The sequence below is a fragment of the Mauremys reevesii genome, linkage group 1 (genome assembly GCF_016161935.1).
Source record: "Mauremys reevesii isolate NIE-2019 linkage group 1, ASM1616193v1, whole genome shotgun sequence".
In the NCBI taxonomy this organism is placed as follows: Eukaryota; Metazoa; Chordata; order Testudines; family Geoemydidae; genus Mauremys; species Mauremys reevesii.
In genome coordinates, this window is record NC_052623.1 from 357,933,010 (window position 1) to 357,947,235 (window position 14,226).

General features: G+C 43.9%; 1 protein-coding gene across 2 annotated transcripts in view; it reads left to right on the forward strand.

The window, feature by feature from the left end:
• DENND6B (DENN domain containing 6B) overlaps window positions 1-14,226 on the forward strand; it is a 38,210-nt gene that overhangs the window by 6,342 nt on the left and 17,642 nt on the right. For both annotated transcript variants that reach the window (XM_039520196.1, XM_039520195.1), the window contains exons 2-9: window positions 3,520-3,558; window positions 3,636-3,678; window positions 5,286-5,398; window positions 7,251-7,331; window positions 9,638-9,743; window positions 12,598-12,677; window positions 12,916-12,978; window positions 13,664-13,719. In XM_039520196.1, coding sequence (XP_039376130.1) covers window positions 3,520-3,558; window positions 3,636-3,678; window positions 5,286-5,398; window positions 7,251-7,331; window positions 9,638-9,743; window positions 12,598-12,677; window positions 12,916-12,978; window positions 13,664-13,719 — 581 coding nt within the window. The remainder of the gene's footprint in view (window positions 1-3,519; window positions 3,559-3,635; window positions 3,679-5,285; window positions 5,399-7,250; window positions 7,332-9,637; window positions 9,744-12,597; window positions 12,678-12,915; window positions 12,979-13,663; window positions 13,720-14,226) is intronic.

Consider the following 14,226-nt stretch of genomic DNA (forward strand, 5'->3'; position numbering starts at 1 on the left):
CATTAAGGATCAGACTTTCAAAAGTGACCGTTGATTTTTGAGTGTCTCAATGTTTGCGTAGTCAGCCTGAGACATTTGGGCCTGATTTTCCAAACTGCTGATCACCTGCAGCTCCAATTGAAATAAATACTTAACATCTCTGAAAATCAGGCCTAAATAAGGGGGCCAACCTCAGTGTCCACATTTGAGAATTTTGGTTTGAGTGGCTTGCTGGAGGCCATAGAAGATGTGGTATCAGAATTAGAATTCTGTTCTGTCTTCCAGTCCAGCACTTAGACCACAAGCAGTAAGTCTTCCAGAAAGAGTGGTTGTACTGGATTCGCGAACTGCTCGGTTGGCTGATCATTTGAGAATGAATAGACTTCAGGCATGCAGGACTCCACTCTTGTTGGACCCTTTGCTCTGTGTGTGATAAATTGGAAGTTACAGAAAGAAAAATTGGACTGAAGATCAAATTGGTCATAGCCATATGAGTTTGGAGTCAGCTGCTCATTGCAAAAATACATCAAGCATTTTATGAAAATAATTACACTCCTCCTGTGCAGTTCTAATGCATCACATCTTGGTGTCTAAAAGCATAGGTTCTTTGGCCTTGCTTTTATCACACATCTGCCCCTTCACTGCTGCACTGTACCTGTCATAACTTTACTCCTGGCGTTTTATAGCTTATGCCTTTTTTGTGTGGTGAGGCTGTACTGTCAGCGTAGTCTCTAATAGTTAACTTGACTCATTTTCAGAAGCTGATTAGGCCAGCCTGCCAAAGAAGCTGTGAGGAATTACTAGAGCTAGGACAGGCTTGATCCTGTGAACCTTCAAAGCTCTGGCTTGAAGCCCAGAGTAGCTATTAATAGACAGGTAGGAGAAGCCAAGTTTTGAAAACAGCTTCTGATTTGAGTACCAGGTGGTCCTCATACTGTCCTGAAACAGAACTACCTCCTGAGACCCTCAGAATTAGACTGTGCCTAGAAAATCCCTGCCTTGCAGGTCATCCAGTACAAGTTGCTTTCAAAGTGCCAGTAACCTGCCTACCTAAAATTCCCCCTGCAATTTCACTTGGCTACGTTATTCTTCATTTTCTATCCAGAAGGGCTGTTTGGGGCAGCTGCTGCATGGTTTATTAATAAAGTGTTGTAAATACTTTAGGATCCATCTGGGTAAAAGGTGGGATATAAAGCTTAATATCATTATCACTGTGTCAGAATTCCTCACATCTCTTTGAATTTGTGATTGAGATTATTGTTCTGGAAAGAACCTTGCTGGTGTATGTCAGTTGCACACAGATTTTTGTACTTGCCACTGAACTGAGAAATGCTGAATGAGTTTACTTCTCCTTAGCTGGGTTACGCTGTCTACAGGCACATAGATGCAACGTTAGCAGCACTTAAATATTTCAAGTACAAAATGGAATTTGTTTTCAATTTAGATGTATAGAATCAGTCTAGGTTCTTTTGCATTTGAAGCATTAGGTGACAAATCCCACTGACTTTATAGCATAATTCTTTAGGCATTTGAGGTTGGAGTCAAACATACAACATGTCTCATCAATCTGTTAGAATTCTTTGAGGGTGTCAACAAGCTTGTGGACACGGGTGATCCAGTCGATATAGTGTACTTGGACTTTCAGAAAGCCTTTGATAAGGTCCCTCACTAAAGGCTCTTAAGCAAAGTAAGCTGTCATGAGATAAGAGGGGAGGTTCTTTCCTGAATCAGTAACTGGTTAAAAGACAGGAAAGAAAGGTTAAGAATAAATGGTCAGTTTTCACAATAGGGAGAGGTAAATAGTGGTGTCCACCAGGGGTCTGTACTGGGACCTGTGCTGTTCAACGTATTCTTAAGTGATCTGGAAAAGAGGTGAACAGTGAGGATGCAAAATTTGCAGGTGATACAAAACTACTCCAGATACTTAAGTCCAAAGCTGACTGCAAAGAGTTACAAAGGAATCTCACAAAACTGGGTGACCAGGCAACAAAATATAAGATGAAATTCAATGCTAAGTGCAAATTAATGTATATTGGAAAAATAATCCCATCTGAACATACAAAATGATGGGCTCTACATTAGCTGTTACCACTCAAGAAAGAGATCTTGGTGTCATTGTGCATAGTTCTCTGAAAACATCTGCTCAATGTGCAGTGGCAGCCAAAAAAGCTAATAATGTTAGGAACCATTAGGAAAGGGATAGATAATAAGAGAAAATATCATAACATCACTACATAAATCCATGGTATGCCCATACCTTGAATGCTGCATGCATTTCTGGTTGCTCCATCTCAAAAAGATGTATTAGAATTGGAAAATGTGCAGAGAAGGGCAACAAAAATGATTAAGGGCATGGAATGGCTTCTGTATGAGGAGAGATGAATAAGATTGGGACTGATCAGTTTAGAAACGAGACAACTAAGATGGGGGTGTGTATGATAGAGATCTATAAATAATGAATGGTGTCGGAAAAGTGAATAGGGAAGTGTTATTTACCTCTTTACGCAACACAAGAAACGGGTCACCTGATCAAATTAATAGGCAGCAGGTTTAAAACAAACAAAAAGAAATACTACTTCACACAATGCACAATCAACCTGTGGAACATGTTGCTATAGGATATTGTGAAGGCTAAAATTATAACTGCGTTCAGAAAAGAATTAGATAAGTTAATGGAGCACAGGTCCATAAATGGCTATTAGCCAAGATGGTCAGGGATGGAATCCCATGCTCCAGGTGTCCCTAAACCTCCAACTATCAGAAGCTGGGACTGGCTGACAGGGCTTGGATTACTCAAAATTGTCATGTTCTGTTCATTCCTCTGAAATGAAGGCACTGGCCATTGTCAGACGACAGGATACTGAGATAGATGGACCATTGGTCTGACCTAGTATGGCCATTCTTACGTTCTTATATGTTTGCTGTTCCATTGCAGTGGTCACAGGATATGGTTCCCTCTGCAGCCTTCTGAACGCTTGGACCATTTTAAAGAAACATAGGTGCTGCCTTAGCCAGGTTCAAAAGCAGAAAAACACAACTATAGATATAGGCCCATGCTTAAGTGCTGTCTTGAATGGAGATGCTTTCCTGAATTGGGGCCATAAAGAGGAAGGGCCTTGGAAACAATTTCAGGCTGAATGAGGATAGTTCTGTTTGGCTTCCTCTAGAGAGCACAGTCACCAAATCAGCAATCTCTGCTATCAGGTTTAAGCTTCAGGCTACTTAGTTTTTAAAGTTCAAAGAACTGCTAGTTTTTAAACCAGGGATGTCAGAATTAAAATGTGAACGATCCTTTCTGTCTACAGATTGGTTTATCTAATAAATGTGGCTTCTGCCACAGGCTGCCTTTTGTTAACTCACTGTACTATCCGGTTCTAAATGGGTATGTTTACCTGTTAATAGTGTGAGCTAGAGTCTGTGGATTATATAACCTAATTTTTTCTTACAGCCATTTAAAAACATTGGCCTGGTGGGGGTGAGTTTTGGGGGACGTAGCAATGGCCGGAGTCTGCAGCTTGTCATCTCTTGTTTGTTTTGTAGTTGGTGTATCCTTATGACTTCAGACTGACAGAAAAAGAGGTAGGATTGTTTCTTCTGTTTTAAAGATCGGTAGGTGTCGTAGAGGGTGTCTTACAATGTGTTCTTGTTTGTTACAGAAAACCAACATATGCTACTTGTCCTTCCCAGACTCCTACTCAGGTAGGTGGCATCTGTGGGCTCTGCATGGAGAATGAGGATGGTTCCTGTTGTTGTGAAAGAGACATTAAGGTTAATATTAGAAAGAGTGAGTCAGCATCTGTAATGTAGCAGAGAGAACAATGGACTGTATCTTCCAGAATGAAGACCTCAGAGAGCACTCTGGCGTCAGGGCTGCATGGAGAGGTTTCCAGTTGAATTTTGATCCTTATCTAAATAGATGCAGAATCTGTGATCTAGCGGCTGACTGGAGAATTTCTCTATGTGCAAGCTTTGTTCATGCTTTTCAGGTGCCAGAAAAAAGTATTACAAATAATAATCAGGGCTAAATTTCCCGGGACTTGCAGCTGTCCATGCTGATATCAGCATTTTGATGCAGAAGATGGCTCAGCACAGGGAGAAATGTACTTAGCTTTTCTGGGGAAGGGGTTCTCTCCGAACAAAACACAACAAATTCAGAGTCTGTGTTTGCGAATCAGAACGATAGCTGTGAGATGGAAAGCTGTATTAGGCCACTTCCCGTAAATCCCTCCATGATTGTTTCCTACAGTCTGCTCTCCAGTGCTTTGGCCAGTTGAGTTTTAATTGTCCTTAGAGATGGTGCTTCCACCACTTCCTTTCTGAGCCCTTTCTACTTCTGCTGTCCATCCCAAACTTTTCTGTTCTTAGTGTGATCCCTTTATTTCTAGCTGTACTCCTTCATAACACACAAAATAATCCCTTTCCTTCCTTGGGGCTTAAGCATCTAAAAAAATGTGAAGGGTGTATCATGTCTCACCCCTATGTAGTGCATTAGTTATTGATTAGCCTAAATTAGTGTTTAGCCAAGTTTTACATATGTAGCTTTCATCATAAATCAGTCCTTCCAGCTTCCTGCTGTAGTTGCTGTGGGTTGCACATGTATGTTAGAGATGAGAATGGCAGCATGGTAGAACTCTGTGGGCTGCATTTTGCCCATCCTTGGACAGTCAAGTCAGTTTTCCATAGACCTGAATATCAGTCCCAGTTTGGCTCTCCTTTCACATGCCTGATGATGATTTGGGGCCTAAAATAATGTGAACTCACTTTGCACATATTCTGTAGGTGTCTCTCTGCCCATCCCTCCAATCTGGGGTATCTCTGGAGAGAATTTCATGCTCTGGTACCATGTGCAAAGTGTTCTCAGTGTGGGGGTTCCCAGCTGGGGAACTCACTCATCTTGGCCATTTGCCAGAACAAGTACATCCTGGCTCTCAGGGTACGGTGCACTGGCTGTGTTTTCAGCCAAGCCTTTATGCAGTTTTGGATTAAAACTATATATGTGTAGGTTTCCAATCTGGTGGATGATAGGGGGAGGGCTGCAGCTGCTCAGTGTGGGCAGTACTGGCTGATGTTTTTAATGTTCCCAGCAAATGAGTGCATAATAAATACATCAATACAAATTCCTGTGATCTGCTGCATCTCCTTCCTAATTGATCCTACTGTTTTGCTGTTGCTCTCTCACTGCTAATTTGAGTTTGATATATTTTAACTGGTTTTTACTTCCTTACATTTTTTTGATAATCAAAGTCCCTAGTCCTTCCTTTACTGAATCTTCTTCTTGAGTGTGTGTGATCTTGTCTCTGTCTCAGGCGGCCTAGGAGATACTCAATTTAGCTTCCGTCTCCGTCAGTCTGGGGGGCAGAGAAACACTCATTTTGGGGATGATGGCGAATATAACAGAGAAGCCCCCCTAACACTACAGGTCAGTTATTGCACAGTATGCAGCTTGCACCTGCAAAATGAACAATAGCATTCATGTGTTCAAAAACAAAATGTGAACATGGATTTATTTTTTCTGTAAATAATTGTCCTGTTTGACTGGGAATAATCATAAAGGGGTAAATTTTCAGCATAAGGATTCCTATTCATCTTAATGCGAGTAGAGGGACATACTGCCGAGGATTTAACCTCTCTGTGGAAATAAAGATCAAGATATGATGTGTTGGAATGAGCCAGGCTGAAGGAGTGTTATTGCTCCGCTCAAACAGGGGACGAATGTTAGAGCTCTGGTGACCTAGAATAGCTTTCTACCCCTGGAGTTCTGGTCTGTGATTCTCTCTTGTACTGGCTAGTCCATTTCACACAGAGAAGGTAGGTGTGGCTAGGTACTGATTCTCCTGCTAGAGCAGGAGTTTGTCCTTACTTCCTCTTCCTTCTTCCCCTGTTTGGTGTCAGGGTCCCTCAGGTGCCTGTGTAAGGTTTCTTAACGCCAGCCATCATATGCCCTGGGGAGTGACTCATGGTGACTGCTGCGCAGAGAAGGAATTCTGGGAATATTCTGGACTCTCTCATCACCTAGTGCTCTCACAACACACACAATCGCATTGTTCTCCCGTCAGCAAGGGAGGGGGGCCTGCTCAGAGATCGCACCAGGTGGTGCTAAAGAATTGCCAGGGGAGCAAGACTGCTAAAAAACTAGATGCTGCTCCTGGGAAAGTAATACCTGATGTGTTATAAGTGTCACGGTCAATAGAACTCTGACATGCCAAGGAATAGTAGGCCTGGTCCACTGTGACTCCATCACTACCCCAGTGCCAGTTGTGGGAATGTAGGGATGTTGTAAATGCCAACTAGCGGTGAGGATTTTTATCAAATCATGTGGGTTTTTTTTTTTGCCTTACAAGCTCTGTCCTTCAGGTCCTTTGTCAAAGCTACTGTCCTAGCTAAAGCCAGAATGGCATTGACTCAAGAGTTTGTCTGGAGAGAGTGCTATTGAGCGATGGAGGGCAGGCATCTCTTCCTCCCAGGAGATGTGTTGCCCCCACAGCACTCCAAGCCCGTCTCTATCCCAAGAGGGAAGCTGGAAATCAGACAAGAGCTTGCTACATAGCAACAGGGAGTTACCAGGATTAGATCACTGAGCAAGCCCAGCTGGTTTATTCCAATGGGAACAGCAAGTAACCCTTTTAATAAGAGCCACAGATGGAATTACAGTAGTGGATGTAGTACAAGGGGCTGGGTGACACCCTGGAGTTCAACTCCTTATGCTGCAATTGTGAGGTCAGTGGGCCCAGTCTCATCCCTACATGGCCATTTAATAAAATCTGCCATACAGTTTGTTATTGACAGTTGCCTCACAGAGAAGACCAGGCCTGGAGTAGTGGGGGGTGCTGTAGTTCAGGGCTGAGATGTACTTGCAGATCTCTGAGACGAGCAGTGGTGGGCAGCATGCGGCCCATCAGGGTAATCTGATTGTGGGACACAAGACATTTTGCTGACGTTGACTGTCCGCAGGCAAGGCCCCCCGCAGCACCAAGTGGCCACGGTTCGCCGTTCCCGACCAATGGGAGCTGCAGGAAGCGGCAGGCCACAGGGACGTGCTGGCCACAGCTCCCATTGGTTGGGAACGGCAAACCGCGTCCACTAGGAGCTGCAGGGAGCTGTCCCGGTGGACGGTCAATGTCAGCAAAATGGCTCGCAGCCCACAGTCAGATTACCCTGATGAGCTGCATGCGGGCCGCAGGCTGCCCACCACTGGACTAGAGGGAGGCTCAAGACTGGTGGCGGAGGTAGCAGGTTCCTTGACAATGGTATTGTTGACCTCTTTCTTGCAGCGGGAGTCAGCTCATTACTTTGGCTATGTGTACTTCAGGCAAGTCAAGGACAGCTCAATGAAGAGAGGTTATTTCCAGAAGGTGAGTATTGAAACTAGGTAACTTGCTGCTTTAAAGGAGTACCTAGCTGTAAAATGGCATCTATCCATGGTTCTTAACAATCTCACCATTCCCTTCAATGACACCAGAAATGTTCCTCAAGGAAACAGGAAGGGCCACGGGGAAAAAAGCTGCAGCAGTTGGATTACATGGAAAGTGTAGTCCGAAACAAACTTGCAAGACGCTGCCGTACTAGATAAATCATGTGACCAGTGATTTACAGTCCATCTGTGCCATAAATTCCTTAGAAATCCCTGAAGGAACACCTCCCTTCCCATACACTCCAGCTTCAGGAGCACAGAGATGGTGTAGTTTGTTATTTGTATGATGGTACCACCCACAATGTGCTGGATACTGTCCAAATGTAGAGGAATACACAACTGGTGCCTCAAGGAACATGGAATTTCAGACTAGTTCTTTTTCTCAAGTCTAGTGAAGGAAGATTTTCCAATTCATTGCAGGCATCTATTTCTCTTTCTTTTATCTTTATCCATTGAATTACCAGTTTTGTTTTGATCTTCCCATGAAAACTAAAGTGACCTCCTATTAAAGAGTTTGAACCAGAGGGGAATTAAAACTATCGTTCAGAGACCTCTGCTTTGCAATAGGCCAGTCTGATAATTTGACAGAAGATTGAGGCTCTTTTGCCCCTATAATTGTTTTGTGCGCTTCTCCTCTTCTATCCTGCTCTGTGCTCACACCCCGGAGTATCTTCCAAAGAGCAGTCTTGTCTTAACGCTCATCAACTTGTGTCCCCAGTAAAATAATCGATCAGTCACTGAGAGAAAAACAACACTTAAAATCAGCGACAGAGAGTCCTGGTGCCACAGGACTCTTTGTCGCTTTTTCCAGATCCAGACTAACATGGCTACTCCTCTGATACTTATAATCAGGAAGATAATGGAAAATTGGATTGCACTGGAGAGTTTCTGTAAAACACCTCTTGCCATGCTAACTTGATTGCTTTTGCGATAGAATTACAGCAGTAGAGGGTAATGTAAAAGCACTGGATACAATACACTGTCACGCTAAGGGCTGGTCTGCACTGCCGCATTAGGCACAGCTGCACCAATACAGCTGCGCTGCTGTAGTGCATCTGGTGAAGATGTGCTATCCTGACGGGAGAGCGCTTTCCTGTCTGCATAATTACTCCACCTCAACGAGAGGCGGAAGCTATGTCAGCGGGAGTGCGTCTCCTGCCAACAGCATGGGGTGGGTATTGCTTTAAGTCAATGTAAATTGCGTCGCCTGGGGGGATGGTTTTTCACACCCTTGAGCAAGGTAAGTTACATTGACTTAAGTGGTAGTGTAGACAAGCCCTTAGATGGGAGTAAAACAGAGGGCTAGACCAAATGGCAAAGTACACCTCTACCCCGATATAACGTGACCCGATATAACACGAATTCAGATATAACGCGGTAAAGCAGCGCTCTGGGGGGCAGGGCTGCGCACTCTGGCAGATCAAAGCAAGTTCGATATAACACAGTTTCACCTATAACGCGGTAAGATTCTTTGGCTCCCAAGGACAGCGTTATATCGGGGTAGAGGTGTACTGAATTGGAGAAAGTGTCTAGGGGTTATTGAAAAGATTTGAGTTGGAATAATTTGAAAAGCAGAGTAAGCAGCACACTGAGGGGATACTGAATTGGAAGGTGGTATAAAAACCAATGACAGAGATGGTATAAAGGGACCCAGTGAGATTAGAAACATGGGCAGAAAAAGCAAAATGAAATTAACTTGGAAAAATGATCTCTCATTTCCCTTATTTTGTTTGTCTGCTTCAGTCTTCCACATATCAGTTCCCTGCCTGGTCCCTGATTCCTGCTCTGCTGGTTTGTTCCCCTGTGCCTGGTCTCTAGCTCTACTCGGTACCCTCCTCCCTCAGGTAGCTCCTGGTGTGCTTGCACTGGCAGCTTTGGACCTACTGGCAATCACTGGCTCTTTACACTGGTGATCTTTTTTCTGCTGGGCTGCAGATTCATCTCTTATGGTTGCAGTGGTCCCTAGTGGAGGCTGCTAGACTGGCTCCTTCCACCTTACAGCTGCTTCTGCAGACATCCAGGCTCTTCCCTGAGCGTGGACACCTGGAGAATCCAGTACAAAATAACCTTCAAGTGTTCCACAGATTGTGAGCAAGTGCACTGAAACATCATTTTGGGCAAAATAGATTCAGCTTCTGGGCTCCTGGCAAGAGTCCATTGTGGACCTCCGGTGGGCAGAGTCTGGACACCTCTTGTAGATGGAGTGCTAAAGGTGCTGACGATGGTGCTACTGTGTATCTATTTCAGTCTCTAGTGCTGGTGTCACGCTTGCCTTATGTGAACCTCTTCCAATCTCTGCTGCAGCTGATTGCTCCTGAGTACTTTGACAAGCTGGAGCCGTGCCTGGAGGCAGGTAAGGAGAAAGGGTGGGCAGGAGGGTTTTGTAACGGGGTTAAAAATCTAATACTAGTAAATGTGGAGGCAAATGGGAGATGTATGCCATGGAAAATGGAAAACAAATTGATAAGAAAGGGTTGCAGAGCTGCACGTTACTAGTAGGGAGAAACATCAATTAGTTCCATTAAACAAATATGTATATATTACACACGCACAGCTGTTTTGACCATTATTAAGGCTGGAAAGTCAAATGCTCAAAAGTTAGGAAGTGCAAGAATTAAGGTGGTCTATGCAACCTTAATTTGGATCCTTTGTGTGCACGGATTATGATATAGTCTTTAATCACATGATCATAAACTATTTTTTCCACATTCTCCCTGAGGCACAGAGAGAATAAGGTCAAAAGTATCCACTTAATTTCGGCATCCAGTTTGAGACACCTAGGACCCGATTTAATCAGAGTACTTCATGTCACTGTGTGTATTCAAAGCACAGCTCCCATTGACTTCAGTTGCTATTGTGACAGCACAGGAATGACAGTCTCCCAGCTCTCAGTTATTGTCCCTGGACCTATCTAGCCCCTAGGAGCCCAGAGCTGCTATGCATACGAACATAAGAATGGCCATACTGGGTCAGACCAAAGGTCCATCTAGCCCAGTATCCTGTCTTTCGACAGTGGCCAATGCCAGGTGCCCCAGAGGAAATGAACTGAACAGGTAATCATCAGGTGATCCATCCCCTGTCACCCAATCCCAGCTTCTGGCAAATAGAGGCTAGGGACACCATCCCTGCCCATCCTGGCTAATAGCCATTGATGGACCTATCCTCCATTAATTTATCTAGTTCTTTTTTTAACCCTATTATGTAGTCTTGGCCTTCACAATATCCTCTGGCAAGGAGTTCCAGAGGTTGACTGCGTTGTGTGAAAAAGTACTTCCTTTTGTTTGTTTTAAAACTGCTGCCTATTAATTTCATTTGGTGGCCCCTAGTTCTTATGTTATGAGAAGGAGTAAATAACACTTGCTTATTTACTCTCCACACCAGTTATGATTTTATAGATCTCTATCATATCTCCTCTGTCATCTCTTTTCCAAGCTGAAAAGTCCCAATCTTATTAATCTCTCCTCATACAGCAGCTGATCCATACCCCTAATAATTTTTGTTGCCCTTTTCTGAATCTTTTCCAAGTCCAATATATCTTTTTTGAGATGGGGCGACCACATCTGCACACAGTATTCAAGATGTGGACGTACCATGGATTTATATAGAGACAATATTATATTTTCTGTCCTATTATCTATCCCTTTCTTAATGATTCCCAACATTCTGTTCACTTTTTTGACTGCCGCTGCACATTGAGTGGATGTTTTCAGAGAACTGTCCACAATGACTCCAAGATCTCTTGAGTGGTAACAGCTAATTTAGACCCCATCATTTTATAAGTATAGTTAGGAATATGTTTTCCAATGTGCATTACTTTGCCTTTGTCAACATTGAATTTCATCTGCCATTTTGTTGCCCAGTCACCCAGTTTTGAGAGATTCTTTTGTAGCTCTTCGCAGTCTGCCTGGGATTTAATTATCTTGAGTAGTTTTGTATCATCTCCAAATGTTGCCACTTTACTGTTCACCGCTTTTTCCAGATCATTTATGAATACGTTAAATTGGACTGGGCCCAGTACTGACCCCTGGGGGACATCACTATTTACATCTCTCCATTCTGAAAACTGACCATTTATTCCTGCCCTTTATTTCCTATCTTTTAACTAGTTACCAATCCATGAGAGAACCTTCTCTCTTATCCCATGACAGTTTACTTTGCTTAAGAGCCTTTGGTGAGGGACCCTGTAAAAGGCTTTCTGAAAATCTAAATACACTATATCCACTGGATCTCCCTTGTCCACATGTTTGTTGACACCCTCAAAGAATTCTAGTAGATTTCCCTTTACAAAAACCATGTTGACTATTCCCCAACAAATTATGTTCATCTATGTGTCTGACAATTTTGTTCTGTACTATAGTTTCAACTAGTTTGCCCGGTACTGAACTCAGGCTTACCAGCCTGTAATTGTCGGGGTCTCCTCTGGAGCCCTTTTTAAAAATTGGCGTCACATTCGCTGTCTTCCAGTCATTTGGTACAGAAGCTGATTTAAATCATAGGTTACAGACAACAGTTAGTAGTCCTGCAGTTTCACATTTGAGTTCATTCCGAACTCGTGGGTGATACATCTGGTCCTGATGACTTATTACTGTTTAGTTTATCAGTTTGTTCCAAAACCTGCTCTAATGACACCTCAATCAGGGACAATTCCTCAGATTTGTCACCTAAAAAGAATGGTTCAGGTTTGGGAATCTCCATCAGATCCTCAACCAGAAAGACCGATGCAAAGAATTCATTTATTTATCCGCAGTGGCCTTATCATTCTTGAGTGTTCCTTTATCATCTCGACCATCCAGTGGCCCCACTGGTTGTTTAGCAGGCTTCCTGCTTCTGATGTACTTAAAAAAATTTTTTTGCTATTACTTTTTGAGTCTTTGGCTAGCTGTACTTCAAATTCCTTTTTGGCCTTCCTAATTATATTTTTACACTTCATTTGCCAGAGTTTATGCTCCTTTCTATTTTCCTCATTAGGATTTAACTTCCACTTTTTAAAGGATGCCTTTTTGCCTCTCACTGCTTTTTACTTTGTTGTTTAGCCACGGTAGCTCTTTTTTTGGTTCTCTTATTAGCAAGCAGAGTTAGATACCTTATCCTGTAATAAAGACCAGCAGCAGTGGTGATATGTTCACAGCAGGATTCACAGAGACTACCTAAATCGGCTGCATTTGTCCCTCGGGTTGAAGTTTTGCCTTTTGTCCATGTTTTTGCAGTGTGCAATGAGATTGATCAGTGGCCACCTCCGGTGCCAGGACAGACGCTAAACCTTCCTGTGATGGGAATTGTCATTCAGGTACTTTCTACTGCTATTCCACTCACAAATGCTCCAGCCACAGGCATTGATGGACACTGAACCCAAAAGGTGGCATATTTCCTTTATACTCCTTTGGATGTTAATGTTCCTGATGGCTCTAAATTCTTTCCCTTTGTTCCTAGTCTCTGCACATTTAGACATAAACAGGAAGTTTTCATGCCTGTCAGCTGAGCCCATCTCCCCAAATAACCTCTCTGTGTTCCTGTTTGTAACCCAGGTGAGAATCCCATCCAGGGTGGATAAACCCGGATCAAGTCCTCTGAAGCAGTTCAATCAGGAGGTGAGATGAAGAAGAGAGTGGTGTAAAATGGCCCAATAGCAAGGAGAGTCTAGATTGCTGAGTAAGAGAAGGGTACTGTAGAATTGGAGCTCTTTGGAGCTTGTCCAACATGCTCCCTGGAACAACAGCTTCCTAAATATTCCTCTCAAGTGTTTTCACTCAACTCTTCAAACTCCCGCCGAATAAGAATGACACTAACCCCTGTCTGGGCAGAGAAATCCCTGAGTGATGCTGCTTCAGCCTCCTGAGTAATTTTACATCATTGCTCCTTGTTCTGCCATCTTAACCCCTGCCAGTAATCCCTTCTCCTTCCCTCCTTTGTGCTATTACCTTTCACACATTTCTGGACTCTTAGCATCCACCACCTTCCCTGATTATCATTTTCCTAAGCTCTGCTTGGATGCAGTGGGAAGGTTTCTCAGGCTTGGAAGGCAGGGGGTTTTTGGCTGGCGCCTGGGGTAAGAAATGAAATTCTTACACCTCGACTGGCTCAGCAGTTTACCCCCGGTCAGTGCTGTCCACGTTTGCTCCTAGCTTGGCTCTCCAAACGTTATCTTTGTCTGAGCTTTTTGATGCTTTGGTACTTACTATAGATGGAATGTCTTTCTGTGACTGAGGTGGGCAACTCAGAGTGACAGTAGTTTGTGCTCATTCATTAACTGCCTTTCTCCTCTCTCCCATTCAGAACTTGTTACCAGCCCCATTAGTTCTCCCCAGTGTTCATGAACTGGATCTCTTCAGGTGGGAGTTAGCTTCTCTCAACGCACTCCTCCCATCCTACCTCCTTCCTCTCTGCTCATGATGTTCTTTAACTGAGTGGGAGGTTGTGGGTATCGGGTGTGATCTTGATACTTCTTGTCGGTAAAGTGCATCAGTCTGAACGTGGGGTTAGTAGGAGCCGCACAGTGCTTAAGGGCATTAGGGAGCTTTGTAGTGCATGTATGGGCTTCTTGTATGCACAACCACCTGGACTGTAGAGACAGGAATTTCTTCCTGACTTTGGCTGGGGATCAGCCTATGCCCTGGCAGATTAGTTACATTAAAAATGTCCAGGGTAACCAATCTACTGTAGATCCTATTCTAGTGTTTCTCAAACTGGGGTTGCTGCTTGTGTAGGGAAAGCTCCTGGGGGGCCGGGGACGGTTTGTTTACCTGCCCTGTCTGCAGGTCCAGCTGATCGCGGCTCCCACTGGCTCACAGCTGCAGGCCAATGGGAGCTGCTGGAAGCGGCGGCCAGTATGTCCCTCG